Genomic DNA, 20808 nt, shown 5'->3' on the forward strand with positions numbered 1-20808 from the left:
AAGGAGTGAAAGGAAGAAGAAATAAAGGATCATTTCTCCAAGTAGCTGTCAGGAGGAAGGAAGCCAAAGTGGACCCCGTGATGGATTTTATACTGTGCGTGATGATTCTGGAAAGCATTCAGATACTACAGCGTAGGTAGAGCTTGTAATGGATTTATTTTCTTTAGACTGACAGTTAGTCCAATGGTTATGGAACAAGTGTTCCCCAAAACACCCCCATGGGAGCCACTGCAGTTGCATGTAGGTTAGAGCAGTCCTGAGGCTGCTCTAAGTTACACCAGAGGTGAAACCATCCCCCAGGAGCCCCAGGGGAACAAGAGGGTGTCTCAAAACCACCTCCCCCCATTTCAGCTGTACTGGACACCTCCTTCCCTCTCTTACTTCCCAACACCTGGGCAGACAAGGGAAGGAGCCCCATGGCACCATGCAGAGCAGGAAGCAACTTACTGAGAATAATGATGACCGTTTTGATGAGACTGATCATGGTCTCCTTGTAGCGGGGGTGGAAGCTAGTGTGCTTGGACATGCGCATCATCTTCCTCTTGACATAGACAAAGATGTGAGTGTAGACGACCACCATGATCAGGAAGATGACCAGGTTGGAAAGGGCCCAAAAGGTCAAGTAGCTCCTGCTGTACAGGGGCGCCATCCTGGAGCAGTTGCCCAGGTCACACAGGCAGTGCCAGCCATAGGACGGAATGAGGCCCAGCAGCAGGGCTGTGACCCAAATGCAGATGATCAGGATCACCACCCGCTGGTTGGACATGGAGCTGTGCAGCTGCATGGTGAAGACAGTCTGGTGCCTCTCCACTGCGATGGCCAGCAGGTTCACCACCGAGGCAGTCAGGCTGGTGTCCAGGAGGCTCTGCCGAATGAACCAGGTCTTGAGGGAGAGCCCTGCTGTCCTGGGCCCCGTGTGGAACATGAGGAACATGTAGGCAATGCCCGCGAAGAGGTCTGCTGCCGCCAGGTTCCCCAGCAGGTAGTAGATGGGGTAGTGGAAGCGCCGGTTGATAATGATGGCGCTGATGACCAACAGGTTGGTCAGGAGCACAATGATGCTGACTGTCAGGCCCAGGGTAACGACCAGGACGTCCTTGGTCCTCCAGTAGGAGGTCAGCTCCTTCTGGCTGTTGTTGTAGAAGAACCCCACACTCTCGTTGTAGTAGCAGTGCCTCATCTTTATAGTCCCTGAGGACAGGAGAGAGTCGTGTTAGTTCAACAACTAGCACACAAAGTAGCCCCCATTTATAGCCCCTGAGAGATGCACTGAGCTAATACTCTACAGCCTGGTCGACACTGAACACAACACTTAGTTGGGAAAACTTTTGCGCCCTCAGCGCCATTGTTAGGTCGACTGAACCCCTGGTACGGACACAGGTAAGTGGACAGAAGATCTCTTCCATTGATCTAGTTACTGCTCTTGGAGAGGTGGATATACCACAGTGATGAAAGAACCGCTGCTGTAGTCAGTGTCTCCACGGCAGCAGCACAGCTGTGCTACTCTAGTGTTTCTAGAGTATAGCAACCCTGAGATACAAAACAGGAAAAAGCGTCGGTAGGACAAACTGTTGGATCATATTAAAGAAGTTCTGTATTAAAATCACAAATGAGTTTGATTCCTCATAGTTTAAATTCCAGGGTATTACTAATTAAGAGGTCTCTTGGTTTTTGGTACTGTTTCTCTCCCTCTATGTGTGAAACTTGCAAGCTGCTAATTGTGTTAGGTTTCAGAGTAGCAGCCGTGTTAGTCTGTATTCGCAAAAAGAAAAGGAGGACTTGTGGCATCTTAGAGACTAACAAATTTATTTGAGCATAAGCATGCAGTCATTTTCCACCGAATGCATCCGATGAAGTGAGCTGTAGCTCACGAAAGCTTATGCTCAAATAAATTTGTTAGTCTCTAAGGTGCCACAAGTCCTCCTTTTCTTTTCAGTTCTCAAAGCAATTCTTTGTAACAACAACTACTCACACAGAGAAAGACTCAAAGCAATACTCTGTAACAATAGAAAAGCACCCAGAGACTCCCTGCCCTTTTGTTGTATTCATCTCGCTTTGTTAACAATTGTGATTAAAATAGAGATGGAGGATGTATGTGGATGGATGCTTGGTGTGGATAATAACTGAATGATCAGGGAGGTGCCAGCCTAAGAATCCAGTGTCCATCGGCTGAAGAAGGCGTCAAGTGGAAATAACCAGAGGACCCCCGGAAGGCAGACTGGAATCCACCCAACAGCCTCAAGAATGGGAGAACCAAAGAACAAGAGAACATCTGGCAGCACAGAGCCATCAGGAATGTGCCATCTGCTGATTGATTCAGCAACAGCATGATGAAGCAATTCCCATAGACTGGCATAGGAAGAAATTCCTATAAAAATGGACTCTAGAAAGTGAGAACTTTGGGGTCTGATTCTGCAAACCAACTTCCAGGAGCATCAGATGTGCATCTGACAAGGCCCTGCTCCCTTCTCATGTCCAGGCCACCTGGCCAGTGGCTTGGTATGAGCAACTCTAAGGCTGGTAACTAAGATAACAACCTTGCAGAACCTGTGTGTGTATGTGTGTGTGTGTGAATAAATATGAAATTGAATGGAATGTTATAGCTGTAACTGCTTACTATGATTCTTTCTCAAAAATGCATCCGATGAAGTGAGCTGTAGCTCACGAAAGCTTATGCTCTAATAAATTTGTTAGTCTCTAAGGTGCCACGGGTACTCCTTTTCTTTTTGCGAATACAGACTAACACGGCTGCTACTCTGAAACCTACGATTCTTTCTGTATTCACAATAAATATGGTATTTTGCCTTTTCCCCCTTTAATAAGATCCTGCTGGTTTTTATTTTATTGGTATATCAAAACCTCACCATTTGCTATAGACACGAGTCTAATTAAAGTGAAATAGGGTGAACAAGAACCGGAAGCCATAACAGCCCTTCCCCCATGTTCTGTAAACAAGGTGCCTGATTCTCCTTTGCCTCGTGCAGTCATTCACTGAACAAAGTGAACACAGGTTGGGTGTCTGACGCTGCACTCCTATAAGTGACTGCACAAGATGCTGGGCCACAGGAGCCCAAGGAGTATAACCAACTCCAGGAAGAGTATGCGAAGGATGCAGCACAACTCCGGAAACAGATCAGGCCTCAGAGATTTGCCCTGATCTGATAAGGGATTCCTCCTCAGGAATATCTGCTTCCCGACCAAGCAGCTATGTGTGGGAGACAGAACTGCAATTGTTATTGTTGCTCCAGCTGCTCTACTTCAGAAATGTAAAATAAAGCACATAACACAGACGTTTATCAGTCAAACATCAAGCAAAAATCTGACAAAACCTTTGATTCCCTGCAGCTGTCACCCAACCCCCATGGCTCCTGGCTTAAGTGCACAGCTCTTAAAATGGTTGAGTTTATTTTGCTGCTCAGTGCCTGATGGCAACTCCTGGCTGGTCCTGAATTCCACTCTGTTCCCAGGTCTTACTAATCCTTCTAGAGGGAGTGGGCGCTGCAAGACTAGTCTGCCAAGGGGCAAATGAGTACTGAGAGTCTGGGCAATCGAATCTCATACTCCAGGGTATCAGCTAATCCCCTGCGTGGGTCAGGGAGCGACTCTCTCCCTCCCCACACCCATGCTGAGCAGTCACAATTGAGCCGGAGCCTGAGCCAAAGCCCACTGAAGTCCCTGGAAAGACTCAGGGACTCCAGGTGCACTCTAGTGTTGGGAAAGGTTGCTCATCTTTCCTTGAAGCATCAGGTACATGCTGCTGGTGGAAGCAGGGTATGGGACTAGCTGGGTTATGGTCTCCAAGGGGATAAATCCTACACAACGAAGCACGTATCTCTTTCAGATTTTAAAATACGCTTCTCGACTGCCCTGCGGAAGCCCAAGTCAGCAATCTGGGTGAAGTCAATGGGGATTAGGTGCCCAGAGCAGATGCAAAGTCAGACTAATGGAAGCTGATTTATTTGGAAAAAACACTAAACATTTTAGGGAATTATCCCAGTCAATGTCATGAGGCATTAGACTGCTCACTCAAACGGTGACAATAATCAGCACAGAAATGGGTCTGTCATCTCTGGAAGAGAAGATTTACTCCTCGGGATGTTTGCATCCTAGGCTAAGTAGGGCTCGACCTTTCCTTTGACAGCAGAATCAGTACAGCTGCAGGGAAGAGTCAGCAACTACATTTGCTCTGGATTTCCCAAAAGCCATCAGACATGTAATTGTGCATCGTACATCCAGAAGGGCACCCCCTAATCCCTCAGCACCAGAAAGTGACTCTGGCATGCAGGGACTGAGCCCAAGCAACAATGGGAAGTCTAGAGCTCCATCTCCTGCTCAGAAGGATTCCAACTCCCCATACCCAAGCCTTGATTTTAAATCCCTCCAGCTCAGTGGTTCTCAACCTTTCCAGACTCCCGTACCCCTTTCAGAAGGCTGATTTGTCTTGCATACCACAAGTTTCACCTCATTTAAAAACGATGTGCTTACAAAATCAGACATAAAACTACAAGTGTCACAGCACACTATTACTGAAAGATTGCTTATTGTCTCATGTTTACCATATTATAAAATAAATCAATTGTAATATAAATATTTTACTTACATTTCAGTTTATCAGGTTTCAGAGTAGCAGCCGTGTTAGTCTGTATTCGCAAAAAGAAAAGGAGGACTTGTGGCACCTTAGAGACTAACAAATTTATTTGAGCATAAGCTTTTGTGAGCTACAGCTCACTTCATCAGTTTATGGTACACAGAGCAGTATAAACAAGTCATTGTCTGTATGAAATTTTAGCTTGTACAGACTTTGCTAGGATTTTTATGTTGCCTGTTGTAAAACTAGGCAAATATCTAGAGGAGTTGAGGTACCCCCAGGGGTACACATACGCCTGGCTGAGAACCATTGGGAGTCCAGCTGACCTCACAGGCCTTTTCGTACTTCCCTCCCCTGCCTGTTACCCTTCGTTACATAGGGCAGGTTTCAGCTCCTCCTCACCACTGTGTGTACAAGAGTCTTCTCCTCTTGAGCTACAGCAATCCAGAGCAGCCTCCCTGCCTCTCCTCCATTATTTTCCAAAACGAATATGAAACTACCACTTTTGCCTTGGCCTAAGCCTCGTTGTCGTCATCCCCCACATTACTTGTTGCTATTTAGCCATATGAAGTATCCGAGTTGCAGTTTGCAAGGGAGAATCTGTATAAGATGAAGGTACATGGCACCTAATGTAATTTCAAGCCCCATCATCATTTCTTTTTGCAGCCAACATCCCACGCTGAATGGCACAAAACGTTTGCATTGGAGAAACCAGCGTTTGTGTTTTGCAGCTATTCAGAAGCTCTCCCCTGGCACCTGCCTGCATGAGTTTCCTCTGCTGTGTGGCTTGAGATCAGGATAATGAAGAGTTAATTAAGAATTCTAACCTCATTAAAGGACTATGAAATAACAGCCCCATAAACAAGCAAGTGAGATCAGGAGAACCCTGACTATTACACACAAAAACCTCCCAGCCTCTTGGTTCTCTAACACAGGGGTTCTCAGGACAAATTTTTTGGTGGCCTCAGAGTGCGGCCACCTACTCTTGCTGGAAGCCGCTCTCACACTTTCTCCTAAAATACTTAATTAGCTTTAGAAAAAACAAATAAATATGCACATGTATGTGTCCAGATCATTGTAATTTATTTATTACTAGCTAGTAAGTCTCTTGTGAAAAATGGTATTAACAAACATACAAATATCACTTTTCACAGCATATCTAATCAGTCCTGGCAAGCCAGGGGGATAAATTAAGGCCTAGAAGGAGTATTGGGAAGGCAGTGGGGCCAGGGGAGATAAATAAATTACAATGAGAAACTGGGGCCAACAGTGCAGGACTGGAGCCTGAAGCCCTGTGGCCAGAGCCCGAAGATGAGGTACTGGGATGGAGCCTGAAGCCATGTGTCCAGAGCCTGGGGCCTGCCATTGCACAGCCAGAGACCAGGGCTGGAGCCCGAAGCCCCGCAGCCAGAGCTTGCTTCTCTCCCACCCAAGGGCTGAAGCCCAAAGCTTGAGCCCCCACCGCCCCTGGGAAGGTGGGGAACTCACTGGCTGCCTGCTCCTACACACTGTGCCCCAGGTGACTCCAGAGGGGGTCAGGGCCCAACCCTGCTGCTGGCCCCAGCAACCAACACCAGAACGGTGCATCCAACAGCAACAGGGAGCTCTACTCTGCCTCCCCCCGCCCACTCCAAATCAGAGCCCAGGAGACTGTAGCTGCAAGAAAAGTCCCTGGTAACCACATTTGAGAAAGCTTGAAAATTGGGAGTCAGTGCTGCCTGCAGTGGAGGGAAGCTCAGCTCAGAGCCAGAGAGAGGCCATTAACATCTGCCCCAATTTTTCCATTTATTTTTCCTTCTCTAGCACCTTCCATCTCAAAGTTCTACGGTCAGGTTTCATAGACATGAACTCACTAATCCTCATTGCCCTCTTAGGCTATTGGTATCCCCATTTTGCAGATGAGAGTAATGAAAACACAAAAGGAGTCTGGTGGCACCTTAAAGACTAACAAATTTATTTAGGCATAAGCTTTCGTGGGTAAAACACCACTTCTGTTATAGAATGTCCAGGAAGATTGAAGTGCTTTAGCCAGTAGGAGAACACTTCAATCTTCCTGGACATTCTAGAACAAATTTAAAAGTAGCTATACTTAAACAAAAAAACTTCAGAAACAGACTTCAAAGAGAAACGGCAGAACTAAAATTAATTTGCAAATTTAACACCATTAATTTGGGCTTGAATAGGGACTGGGAGTGGCTGGCTCATTACAAAGCAGCTTTGCCTCTCTTGGAATTGACACCTCCTCAACTATTATTGGGAGTGGACTACATCCACCCTGATCGAATTGACCCTGTCAACACTGGTTCTCCACTTGTGAGGTAACTCTTCCCTTCATGTGTCAGTATATAATGCCTGCATCTGTAATTTTCATTCCATGCATCTGAAGAAGTGGTTGTTTTTGTGGATACAGACTAACACGGCTACCCCCCCGATACTTGACACCATGCAAAGGTAAAATGGCTCACTTAAAACCATACAGCAAGCCTGACGGAGAAAGGAACAGAACCCCCATGAGTCCTGACTTGCAGTTCCCTTGCGTGAGTCATTCCCTTTAATAAGTCTGCTACCCAAGGCTGAGAGCAGAACCCAGGAGTCCTCATTATGGTATCCCACTCCAGCAAACAATACTGCCGCCTTTTCCCGGATGTTTCAGAGTCTACCCATGCAGGACAGCAGAATTTGCTCTGCTCACAGTATTGTTGGTAACCCAGTAATGATGTTACTATAGCCAGTCCAACCTGGTTATCACCTGTGCCCCACCTGCCTCTCCCCACACACCTTGCTAATTGTGCAAACATGCAGCATGAACTGGCCTGGAACTGAAAGCACAACACGGAAGCAGCCAGATTCACAAGCTCAGCTAAAGTCTCTTGATCTATCCACTTAGGCCTTGTCTACACTGCCACTTTACAGCGCTGCAACTGTCTCACTTTCTCATGTAGAAACCCTCCCCCAAGTGCTGCAAGTTTCAGCGCTGTAAAGTGGCAGTGCAGACAGTGGTACAGCGCTGGGGACCCGCACTCCCAGTGGTGGGAGCTACTCCCCTCGTGGAGATGGTTTTTTATAGCGCTGGGTGCCGCAGCCACACCTAAACGTTGCTAGTGAAGACGTGCCATTATACACATGGCTCTGATTCCCAGAGAGTCTTGGTGCAGCACAAACATTGGTGAATTTAACTTAGCACACCCCAGGGAGGTAGGGGAGTATTATCATCCCCATTTTTACAGATGGGGAAACTGACGCACAGATCGGTGGTGTGGCCTGTCCCAGAGATAGCCTGTGGTAGAGTCACAAATGGTGTAACCACAAACCTGTGCTTCTCCCTTCGGAGCCGGCAGCAGGAAGCTGAGGTGTATGCAGACCTTACACACCACCATGCAGTCATTCCAGGGCACCATCTGGTCCAACCACAACTCAGTTGGGGGTGGGAGCCCATTACAATCTGCAAGGGCAGGGGAAATCTTAAAACAACTAAAGTCTTGATCAGCAAGAGGAAGGAAAGATAGGAAGAAAGATTAGGGATAGACAGAGAAAACCATTGGGGGTAAACAGACAGCTAGAGAGCTCCCTGGGGGGAGGATGGGGAGGGGGGGCAGGAGTCTCTTAGGGAATGGAATAGGTTAGGGGCTCACACATGTTACTTCACACACCAGCAAGGCTGGGCCTGTAAGCATCTCCCTCCTCAGCCATTTGCAAAACCTTAAACCCGCCAAAACAAAGGGGGAAACTTTAGCAGGAGAAACAACAATACATTTCTCTGCAGAGGGTCAGGCCCCTGGCACCAGGGCCCTGGGAGAGAGGGATAAAAGGGCGTCAGCCACGCACATAGCACTTTATAACAGCTGTATGCACAGGAAGCAGGTTTCAAATGCATTTGATTCAATCAACATTTTGCTGTGAAATGGTTTCAGTCTATCCTTATTTTTTCCCATAGTGAACACCAACATAGGTGCTTAGATACTATGATGAGTGTGAGACAGATCGATACATACTGGCCTCTAAGCAATATTCATTGAGCACACCAACTCATACACCCAGCGCAGATTAATTTTATCAGAAGGATACTGAAAATAATAATACTACACGTGTGTGTTAATCCATGTGGCATCCAGTTTCAGTCTTTCAAGTCGGAGAGACAAAAAGCATACTAAGATAATGCTGTCTTCCCCCAGATAATGGAGACCAATCACATGTTGTTCAGAGGATTAAAATTTCAGCAATTATTTATAAGCAGTGCTCTTGTATTGCTATTGGTCCCAGACAGGGGTTGTCTATTTTTTGTCAAGGTCCAGACTCCAGAGAAGGAAAATAATAAAAATAAAGAAGAAGAAAATAAAAAGATTTCAGGGTCTGTTCAAAAGCGTCTGGTGGTCTGCCTATTGACTACTCTGATCCCAGGCTATTAGAGAGACAAGCTGGGTGAGGTAATACCTTTTATAGGACCAACTTGTGTAGGTGAGAAAGCTTGTCTCCGATAAAAGATATTACTGCCCCCTGCTTGTCTCTTCAGCAACTATTTGACAGGTCCAATAAACTTTGCTATGCACACTGCATGCTTTCATGGTTCCCCAGGGAATTGCAAAGGTTTCTTTCCAGTGGCACTGAAATTGTATCAGTTTGCCTCCACTTCCCCTTTACTGAGAACATCTCTGCAAATGAGCAAAGCCTCAGTTTCTCTTTACCAGCTGCATAAGCAGAAAAGAGACACGGTCAGTATGTGTAGTATCTAAGAATGGAAAACTAGTTTATCAGCATTCATCTAAATGATAGGGTCTTAAACATGGCTTTAGACAAATACCCAGCTGGAAAACATGGAAAGTTTCAGAGAGTTTTGCCAACTCCCCCTGAAACATAAGGAAGTTAGTTTTCAGAGTAGCAGCCGTGTTAGTCTGTATCCGCAAAAAGAAAAGGAGGATTTGTGGCACCTTAGAGATTAACACATTTATTTGAGCATAAGACTTCGTGAGCTACAGCTCACTTCATCGGATGCATCCGATGAAGTGAGCTGTAGCTCACAAAAGCTTATGCTCAAATAAATGTGTTAATCTCTAAGGTGCCACAAATCCTCCTTTTCTTTATAAGGAAGTTACAGGCTAAACCTTGGCAAACCGGTGACCAGGGTGTGGTCCAGATGCTGACAAGTAATTGCTTATGTTCCTGGGAGCTTCCATGATATCTCAGGCGCAGCTTTGCAATTAGGAAACTGACCTTGGAGCATGGCATCAATGGCGGAGATCACCACAAACCACCATTATACAAAAACAGACAAACAAAAGGCACCCAGCAGCAAGCAAATGAACAATCAGGCCAGTGCCATGATGCACAAAGGAGAAAGTCTGGTTCTGTTGCTGAGTGCATGGCCATTCCCTTTCCAGGCAGGGCCTTGCAAAGCTTGGTGTTCACTTATTGGTAAAAAGAAGCTGCAGCTGACCATTGTTTATCCTCAAAGCCTCTTCCCCCATCACATAATCGAGAACTTGTTATGCAGTTCCCTTCCTTTAACCAACCATTGCTAGTAACTGACCTTGCAGGCAATGCTGGGGAAGAGAAATTCTCACTCCATACCCACTGTCCTGTGGGATGTCACTGGGAGTTCTTCCTGTTAAAGAAGTGCACAGTGCACCTTATTTCCTTGTATCACATAGGAATTCCTCACCTGAGCTGCTATCCCTATACATACTTCCTCCTGCCACAGCTTTAACTGTGAGAGTAAAGGTTCACAGCAAATTGAGACTCATTCTTTTAACAGAAAATAAAAATGCCTACACATCCTGGCTTTTCATTTCTTAATGTTCAGTAACAGTGGAAGGTACCGCCTCTCTCCTTCGAATCTGGGAAGGCATTTGGTGCACATGACTGGACCGCTGATAGCCAATGTAGTATGGCAGTGAGCAGCAATGAATAGCTGAAATTCTTCTCCAACTAATAATTACGATCAATACTGATCAAACCTGAACAATGGAGCTAGTACAGAACTAGTATTCTCCTCACATATGCTCCAGTCCAGCTATTTGAACAGAGCCCACTACAATACTATGTTGTCAGAAATTCAAAAAGCCAATTTTTAAAAAAACCTTAGTCACTACAGTGTTTTACTCCAAAGAATGTTCTTACCTGAACGCACAGCTACTGCATCCAAATTGACAATTAGCATTGGTCTCCCCAGCACAGAAAGACAGAGCTGCTATTTAGCAAGGAGATGGACGACCTCATCCCTGGAAGACAGAGAGAGGCTCCTCCAGGCAAGGAGGAGCCCTGTGCCAATAGAAAAGTTTAAGACAAATGCTATACCTCCAAAGTCTGTCACAGGCACCTCTGAAACACTGACTCCTGAGAGGCAACTTTGCAAGAGCTCTCTGCAAAGAGCCCATCCTTCTTTGTGCCCTCCCCTAGGCGGGCCTTACCAAGCCACAGACATCTGCCAAGCAGGAGACTTGATTCACCCAGGAACTGTAATCCGAGTCTTGTACTAGCTTGATCTAGGCTGCAACGCCATTCTCTGAGCACCTCCACTTCTGGAGGCACTGGTCTAGCACTAGAGGGGACAAGTTGCTCAGATCTGCACTCCTGACTCTGTGATTTTGCTCACTGTATGAATGGGTGCAGCTAACAGAGACTAGGGGGTGGGGAAGGAAGAATTCTCTCCACTCCCACCCCCAAGGCCTCACCTAATGGTAACCTTCATTTCATTTGAGTGGTGGACTCTGATCCCTCCAAAATCAGGAGTGGTACACACTGTCCTCTGGACAGCTTCCACCATAGGAACCAGCTGCTTTACAGACTAAGACCATCCCTGATGAGAGCAGCACACTAAGGGCAGCTATCCCACAGTGCAGCTCTCTCCATTTTGACGATAGGTCTTGTGGGAAGGGGGGGTGATCGTGGGGAATCCTGGGTCCCTGCACAGCCTCCTCTCCCCAAACATTGATCAGCTCTAGGAGCTCAGCATTGCTCTAAGCAGGGGATCGTTTGCTCTATGGAATAGCCATTGTCACCTGGCCAGAGGATAGGTGAGCATTTGCCCAGAAAACAGGAAGGAGAGTTTCGAAGTTCCTGGGGCTTTACAGGGGAGGGGTGGATGTCTGTTTACCTGGCATCAGAGCAGCAGAGCTGCTGACTGGAGTGGTCAAATAGGCACTGTGGGAGATCCTACGGAGGCTAAAAGCTCTGTGAACAGGAAGAACGTGTTTTCACTTGCACATCACCAGCAAAAGTTGTATGCCTCTCGTGGAGGGGGTTTTCTTTCTGTGGTGAAACTTCTGAGTTTCACCACAAAAAGTCACTGGCAAATGTAGATGCTCCGACAGTTTTTGTACAATAAAGGGACTTTTTTCGCTTTAAATGGCAAGTGTAGACATGCCCGGAGGTGGTCTCTGCCCCAGAGGCAGAGCACAGGGCCTGACCTGGGACAGCTCCCTTTCCTGGCTAACTTGCTCTGCTACAATCCCAATGTTCATGTCCCCTGCCAGGCTGCTTGCGGGGATCCGGCCCTCACCTTTATGCTATAATCCCACCCAGCAGCCTGGCTCTTACCAAGTGCAGAGAGGGAAACTGCCTAAGGGAGGAGGAAACACATGACCCCTGTGGTGACAGATTTAACAGGGGGAGGGGGAAATGCACCTCCTGTGGCAGGGGAGACTCACAGGTGATCTCTTCCCTTTGCACTTCTCAGTGGGAAGCTCCCATGGGGCAGACCTCTCTTCTTAATTATGCTCAAATAAATGTGTTAGTCTCTAAGGTGCCACAAAGTACTCCTTTTCTTTTTGCGAATACAGACTAACATGGCTGCTACTCTGAAACCTTCTTAATTTAAGGAGATCTGACAGTGATTTGTTTAAAACAGAGAGAGAAAGAACACTGTGACTTGACTGCATGAGTGTTTTCCCAGAGGGAATCTTAGATCAGGTCTACACAAGAAAATTTGCAAAAAGAAAAGCAGTACTTGTGGCACCTTAGAGACTAACAAATTTATTAGATCATAAGCTTTCGTGAGCTACAGCTCACTTCATCGGATGCATTTATTTTTCATTTTTCATTTATTATTCATCGGATGCAAATTTTTGTTAGTCTCTAAGGTGCCACAAGTACTTCTTTTCTTAAAGCCAGGAAAAGAGCCCTCATCAGGATCATCTCACTTTCTGTGTGCAGCACACCACCGAGCGCAATGTTGGTGTTAACAAATCATAGCAACGCTCATCATTAATTAACTCAAATCCCACTTCATGGCATTTGCAACTCCCATTCGTGTTCACGTTCCCCCACTGAAGAAAATCCCCAGTGACTTCCATGTTATCCCACCCCGCATCACCCGTTCCCCTAGGGAACAATGTTCTCCCCACATATAGCCTCAACTTCCCCCCTGTTGGCTAGGTTGTGGGATCTGGGGGAGCCGGGCTGCATTACGCCAAGTAGGCAAGGAGATCCACAGAGACTCTGACACAAAAACAGGAGAGACAGCGACAGAGAGGCAAGATGGACCCAGACAATCAGTAACAGGGAGGGTGGCTCCCCTGCTGACAAAGGCAAGGATGGACAAATGGAAAGACTAGGGCAATATTCCCATTGGCTTCAATGGGAGACGGATCAGGCCCTATAACTAGAAAACAAAATGTCTTCAGGTCCCTAGAGCAATGGTTGTCAAACTTTTGTACTGGTGACCCCTTTCACATAGCAAGCCTCTGAGTGCGACCCCCTCTTATAAATTAAAAGCACTTTTAAATATATTTTAAACACCATTATAAATGCTGGAGGCAAAGCAGGATTTGGGGTGGAGGCCGACAGCTTGTGACCCCCCATGTACTAACCTTGCAACCACTTGAGGGGTCCTGACCCCAGTTTGAGAATCCCTGCCTTAGAGTCTCTCTCTCTGCTGCAGACCCCGACAGGCCAAAAATCACTGCGGAGAATTCTGCAGGAAACACTATGGCCAACCAAAAATGAATGCAGAGACCATACAACAACAGGTGCAATTCTGCTCTTGGGCAGCAGATAAGCAAGGCACATATTCTAGGCAACACTACATCCAGGCCTGTTCCAGTCTTGGGGAGATACTAGGAAAGGGGCTATGGACACAATGCATTAGAAGCTGAGAAAAGGCATGCAGGCCCAGATGCCCAAGCCCTTTCTTGGCTGAGCTGAATCTCAGGGACTCGGTCTCTCTTTCCAAAGCTCAGTCAGGCCGCCATGAAGCAGTTGGGGGCAGGCCCAAGTTAGAAGACCTGGGATAATCAGAATGAAATAATTATTGGGACACTGGTGACATCAAGGCTGTATATCAAATTAAATACTTTATTGCAAATCAAGGAGGGATTTTTATCCCAAGGACACTGGCAGATCTCCAGCTCTGGACAACGCGTGGGTGATCCCCTTTGCCTTGAGGGCCCTTAAACAAAACCCAGCTCTTCTGACAGGCTTTTCCAGCGCAGTCGGGGTGCATGCTGAGTGAAATTCTAGACATGCTAGTTCTGCAAATGTTTTTTTCTTTAAAGTGTTGTAAGTGCTGCTGCAACACCGAGGGCGGAAACGAATTTAGGATCTCTGGAGCTTAGTGCATGAGCCTCTACCACATGAGCTAAAAACCAACCGCTTTAGCTAAGGGTGTAGAGCAGACTCACTCTCTCTCTCTCTCTCTCTCTCTCTCTCTCTCTCTCCTCTAGTGAAAAGAAAAGGAGTACTTGTGGCATCTTAGCGACTAACAAATTTATATGAGCATAAGCTGTAGCTCACGAAAGCTTATGCTCAAATAAATTTGTTAGTCTCCAAGGTGCCACAAGTACTCCTTTCCTTTTTACGAATACAGACTAACACGGCTGCTACTCTGAAATCTCTCTAAGTGGTCTCAATGCCACTAGATGAGACAGAACACCACACCCACAAGGTGTGTGGGTTACACTGTATTTCATAAACAGTTTTAAAAAAAACAGAAACAGCTTGGGGTGAATTTAACCAAAAGTAAAAACTCAGAATCCTCCAGTTATAAATAGTCTGCCCAAACATGAAGGAAAAGCCAGTTTTACTGAGTATTTTCATGTTGAAGATACATCTGGAAGCCTGCTGCTTTCTTCTAGACAGCTGTACGTCTTAGGATATTGTCTTGTTGTTTCTAAATAATATTTTAAAACTAGTGCATCCTAAATTGGCCTTTCTCCAGAAACCATGTTTACTCTGGTAACATTTCTGCTTTGTATACTGAAGCACAATAAAAAAAATATAAGAAAGGTGTGTGCATTGCAAATTCCCTCCAGTCCATAACAATGGAGATGAGCCAGGCTCTGGAGTCATCTTGCTCTCTAAAGAGAAGGGGGGAAATCCACAAACAAGCAGCAGCAGGAAGAAAAGTGTTACAGACATGCTAAACCAGTGGGGGGGGGGGGGGGACAGAAACGGGGCTTGGTTTTGCCTTAATTGGTTTGTGAGTTCCTTGTTGGCTAGTTTTTGGCTTGTAGCTTCTTCTTTTTTTTTTTTTTGGATCAGCTCCTGGCAAGCAGGGGAGTCGGGTGCACAGCAGGCCCACCACAGTCACAGACTGCACGTGGGGTGTGGGGGGAAATCTAGTCACAGAGTGTTGGAGTTCTTAGGGATTGGCTTGTTTCAGCCCTGTTTTGAAATAGGATTAGCTTGATTGTTGGCTTATTGTGAAAATCAGGGGGCTTATTTACCACATGAAGGTTGGCAACTGTGCAGTGCAGCTGTATGTGCAGAGCATGGGCTGCAATGGAGAAAACATCCCAGCTTGGAATCCTAATGTGGGACCCTTGGTAGCTTTGATTACTTGAAGAGGTAGGGGAGTGGGGTGGGAACATGTCTCATAAATTCCACTGCAATCAGCAAAAACCACCCAGCATAACTGGTTTTAGATGAACGGTCAATGTCTCATTACAACAGAGCCACACCTTGGACATAGACCTGAAGAGTATATAAGGTCAGGAGTGTGTTTGAGGTCCCTCCGATCTGTGTCAACAGAGGATTTTCTGTACAAAGAACAGGATGATAGGAATTAGACTGCCTCACACCAAGTGTCCAGCCAGACCTTTGTCAGGCTTTTTCTACGCTTGAAAGTTAATTCAGGTTTGTTTAAAGCACAATAGCTATTCCTGAATAACTCCATACATGGCCACTCTTATTCCGGAATAAAAGCGCCGTGTTCCTGTTTAGCTTGACCCAGTTTCAGCTATACCAGAATAAGGCACTCTTACCCACAAATAGAATTATTCAGCTCTAGCAATTGCAGAGTAACTCCATGTCTAGACAGACAGTGGCCAGGGTCAGTTGCTTAATAGGAAGGTGCAAAGATATTTAAGAACTCAGTGCTCCGGCTTTTATAATACAAACTAATAATAGATCTTGCATTTCTCTACCCCCTTTGTCAGAGTCTCTTAGACAATAATTAACTAACCCCCACAAGTCCCTCTGTGAGGCAGGGCAGTATTATCCCCACTTCGCAGATGGAAGTTGGGATTTTCAAAAGGAACCTGATTCTTGAAAATCCCAGATGAAGAAAATGAGGCATGATGAGCTCAGGTCACTTACCCAAGTAAGTAAGGTCTATGACAGACCCATGAAAGAACCCAGGTCTCCTGACTCCCATTCCTGAACCCCAAGGCCACCCTTCTTCCCAAGGGCTGCATTTGAAAATCTTCCACCAGTTTCCCTATCATTTGTTCAAGCTGTAGTATGTACAGGGCTCCAGCATTTTCAGCTAGCGCACTTGAGATCCTTGTGTGCATCACTGCTTTTTTTAAAAAAAAAAAAACGGGGGGGAATGCAAAATCATTTTAGTATAGACAAGGCCAAGACGACTAGAGGGACATTACAGTCCATTCCACAAATTGCACCACTTTAGTCTGATGGGTTATTCCGGTTTCACTGGCTCAGGGCAGGTTTTTAGCATGTTGTGTAGTTTTTCCCCACAGCCTACACGAGCAGCGTTTGCTCAGTTGAGAGGCACTCAGTAACCTGATCTTGGACTGCAGATGTGATCACATTCTGGTGCCCAGCAGAGAACCGGTGGAGAAATGTTTCCAAAAATAATAGATGTTTGCATCCCTTTTATTACTCTCTTATTTTTCAAAGCAACATTAGTTGTTTTAATAGATTTTGCACTTTCAAACAACCTTAAAGCCAAGATTTTTGTTCAAGCCTCATAGCTGAGATTGTCCTGTTCATGGCAAACTGCAGTTACCTACCACTGAACCCCTCTCCTGGAATCCTAGGAATGTTGGAAATCTCCTGGACGAGGACCCCCCACTCCAACTCTCTACAAATAACTCAGCTCAAATGAAAGCTTCCCAAAGTCCAAATGGCTCTGGGATTCCCAACCCTAACAGGAAGTCACAAATACTCCTTACCTCCTTAGGATAATAGCCAACCTTTATATCACCTTCCATCTGAAAGTGTTTTAGAAGTATTGGAATCACAGCACCCACTGTCATTGAAATGCAGCTGCCTCTGGGGTGGAACACAGCAACTATTTGCCAGAGTACAATATCACTACATGGCAATTTAGGACGGGAAGTGACAAAGAATGTTATGCTCAACTGTAACCTTATCCGCAATGGAAATTTGCTTTGGTTCCAGCAATCAACAGCCACCCATTGCTGTAGTTACACCAGGACAAAATCCCAAGGACAGATGTGATTAGAAATTGCCTTGCCTGCACTTGGGGTTAACACTGCAGTAGCTGCATCAGTGGCTGGTTTTGATAGCTGGAATCAGGACAAATTCCCATTGCACACAAGGCCTAAAATTCCAAGGGGAATTAAGTTCCGCAGAACATGATCAGCCCAGATTGGAATCTGGTCACAATGACCTTGTTAGAGAAACTGTTGAAAGCACAAGGAATAAATGGAGCATAAGAATGGACTGGACTAGACACGAGTGACTTAAATGCAGCTAGGTTCCTGACCCAGCACCTTGTGACATCCATTAGGTAACTACCCTGGAAGTGATTTAAAAAGGTGCAACAATTTAATAGCACTTTGCACAATTCCTGGACACCCCAGCACCCTCTAAGCAAAAAGCATTTACTCTGCAGCAGTTGAGAGGAAACAGAACGGGGTGGGGGGGGGGAGAAGAGAGGGTTGTTATTGTGGCTGGCTGTTTTGTTTGGAGACAAGATGGTCCAGGGACCCTGCATCTCTTCTCCTAATTCACACAGGAAGAAGGAGATCATCCTCTGGGGGGGTTGGGAGGGGGAGGCATTTTTGCAGGCAGAAGCAGCCCTTTGGAATAGGAGGATAACCTGGCCCCTGCGTGATGTCATGTTATGGGAAGCCACATTAAGGTTAAGCTCAAGTGTTTATGAAACCGGACTCGGTTTTTAACCAAAGAGAATTTTATCTGGCACTTTGCACTATTGGTAATACAAACAAAACAAGGTGGAAGCTCCCTCCCTGCAAGCTGCATGCGGGCAGTCCTGGGCACCGGCTCCTTTCACCAGGAGTGTGCATCCTGCTTTACTCTGGACTTGGCTGCAGCCCCGGGAGATGAAGGCTCCCTGTTTAGTTGGTACTCACTGGAAAGGAAGGGAATCTGACAAGGACTCCACACATCTTAGTCTTTGCCTTTGCTTTTATAGGAATTCTCTCTGAAAACCCATTTCCCCCATTTCTCTGTTCGGTTTGGTGTCAGATGCCTGCTGCTTATGGCTGGAGAGTCACAAAAACTGTTTAGCATGCCTTTCTGCTTAAGTCTGGAAATAAAAAACAAAATCAATTCCCAAAGGCCTCCAGTTGAAGGCTGAGTGGCTACAGCAGGACTGCAGCTTTATCCTGAACAAAGCACCTAACTCTAACCCAAAGTGACATCTTGCATCAAACTGCCCTAGAGCCAAATCCTGACCTCCTAACTCAGGCAACACTCCCAGTGAAGCCAGCAGGATCTTTGCTTGACTAATAAGAATACCTTGTTCTTATATAGCACTTTTCATCAGCAGATCTCAAACCACTTTATAAAATGGGGATAATGGTATTTTGTAAATAGGGAAATTGAGGCTCAGAGAGGTGAAAGTGACTTACCCCAGGTCACTCAAGCGGACAGTAGCAGAGCCAGAAACAGAACCTCGGTCTCCCGAGTTGGGAATCGAATGCTCTAGCCACTAGACAGCACTGCCTAGTGTATAGATATAGACTTCAGCATCCGGCCCAGTCAGTGGCAGGTTTCACTAGCATGGGTCAAAACATTTCATAGCATTGCCCGCTCCATGCTGCAGCCCTCTCCCCACCTACAGGGCAGGTGTCAGCTGGTCGCAGCAGAGTGAGAGCCTCACCACAGCATCTGCCTAGAAGCAAGCATTTTACAAAAGGGTTTGGAGTCAGTCATGAAACCTCCTCACTTGGGTCCTAAGGTTGCCAATCCTCCAGGATTGTCCTGGAGTCCCCAGGAACTAAAAATTAATCTTTAATTAAATATTATGCCATGAGGTGAAACCTCCAGGAATCTGTCCAATCAAAATTGACAACCCTATTGGGCCCTGATCCTGTAATTGGCTTCTCGAGGCTTGGCACAGGGGTCTGCTCTAGCAGATCCAAATATAGGAATCAGGGTCCAAGTCTTTTGTTTTTCATATGACAAGATTTCCAGAGGGCAGATTCTAATCTCCATTGTACATGGAAAAGGCAGAGCTGCAATAGCTTCAATGGAGTTACTCCACAACTGAGACCTCATCTGGCCCTGGGACATTTAGGGTTTTTTCCTAAAAAAAATAAAAATAAAAAAAAAATAAGTCTTTGTAACCTGGCTTGCAATTCTCTCCCATTCATTTTTACACATTTGGTTCTTTTTTGTGCCATTTTGTTAACTTTATACTCCTATAAGCTTTGATATCAAGCATTTAGCCCTTTTTTCAATGGAAAACAATCATAATTAAAAATATTACAGACCAAGTCATTTTTTTTAAGCTTTTTTTTGCCACGAAAAAGCTGACTTTTACCCTGACAAACATCCAGCCTTACTTATAACTAAGCCCTTCACGTCTGGAGAGTAGGAAGCATGCCAGTTGCATTTATGGAACTGTTATATATTAAAAACATTTACATGTATTTTAAAATTAGTTTAAAGGGCAACAAAGCTGATGGTCACGTAGGCCCTCACTACTACATATCTCAAACTGACTGTTTAAGCACAGACTGAATTACAGCTCTACAAATCTTTTTTTAAAATAAATGATAGAGGAGGACAGGCAGTGCTCTGAAAGGATTCCAGCCACAAACAGTTTCTTTTTGCGAATACAGACTAACACGGCTGCTACTCTGAAACCAGCCACAAACAAACAGTTGATCTAAATGCCCAGATGAGCACATTTAATTTAATTTGTTCCAGATTTTCTCTGTTGCATGCACTTGACTTGTGTATATTAAGGTGTGCAACACCCAAGGGTGTGTCTGTGCCATGTTGCAAATTAAAGGGCAGAAGCAAATTGTCACCCACGGTCTGAGCATTCAGTCCAGTGGAGCACAATATTCTTCTAATGTTTGAAATGTGCAAGGCTTGGCTAAACGTTTGATATTCATATATTCAGCTAATTCATGCTCTTGCTCTCTGTGTTGCTACAAGCGCCGTTGGCTCCATGTGTCCACAAGAGAGGAATAAATCAGTGTAACATAAAACTTAAAAGAAACAAAAACAAGAATAGAAACCACATCATCCATTTCTGTTCCTGATATGTTTTTTGGACACAACAAGAAATTCAGAGAAACACTCACTTTCTACTGCATCTTCCACCCAACATACTTCCTCCTCTGATCTGCTAGCAGATTTTTGTATTTATTAGAACAGAACATTTAACAATTAAATGATAACACTGTCAATATATTGCGTTCATATAACACCATGCAGGATCCCAAAGCTGGTTACAAGCCAATATAAAAATCATAGCTGTGGATCACTTCACTGATCACTGAAAATATCCAGCCACCTCTGGTGTGAAACATAGCAACTATCTTACAGGATACAGCACACAGCAGCGCTACACAACAGTTTAGGACAGGAAGTAAAAGTGAATATTGTAACCAATGGAAACTGCAGGAGTAATTTAGGGAGGCAGAATGTAATTTTCTGATCTAGTATTTGCTAGAGCTAAGGAACTTGAAACCAAAGAAGCGTGGTGCATAAGGGTGACATTAGCAATTTTTTTTAAAGGTAAAGAGACAAAAACTATTCATATACTGAGTACCATATCCCGTATTATAGTGATTTCTATGTCTGTTACCTGGCATAACACC

General features: G+C 45.4%; 1 protein-coding gene across 11 annotated transcripts in view; it reads right to left on the reverse strand.

Annotated features, from left to right (window-relative positions):
* The window catches only part of LPAR2 (lysophosphatidic acid receptor 2), a 42059-nt gene that overhangs the window by 13556 nt on the left and 7695 nt on the right, over positions 1–20808 (reverse strand). For 5 of the 11 annotated variants that reach the window (XR_006278438.1, XM_038378063.2, XM_038378058.2 and 2 more), the window contains exon 2: positions 448–1191. Coding sequence is in view for 10 of the 11 variants with exons in the window: in XM_038378058.2 (XP_038233986.1) it covers positions 448–1191 (744 nt within the window). In the remaining variant the exon portion in view is untranslated. Of the gene's footprint in view, positions 1–447; positions 1192–1441; positions 1465–4600; positions 4622–10112; positions 10188–10702; positions 10970–18603; positions 19039–20808 lie in introns of those variants that run through there. The other 6 variants (XM_038378060.2, XM_043506965.1, XM_038378061.2 and 3 more) reach the window with 6 other exon arrangements.

The sequence above is a fragment of the Dermochelys coriacea genome, chromosome 20 (assembly GCF_009764565.3).
Source record: "Dermochelys coriacea isolate rDerCor1 chromosome 20, rDerCor1.pri.v4, whole genome shotgun sequence".
In the NCBI taxonomy this organism is placed as follows: domain Eukaryota; kingdom Metazoa; phylum Chordata; order Testudines; family Dermochelyidae; genus Dermochelys; species Dermochelys coriacea.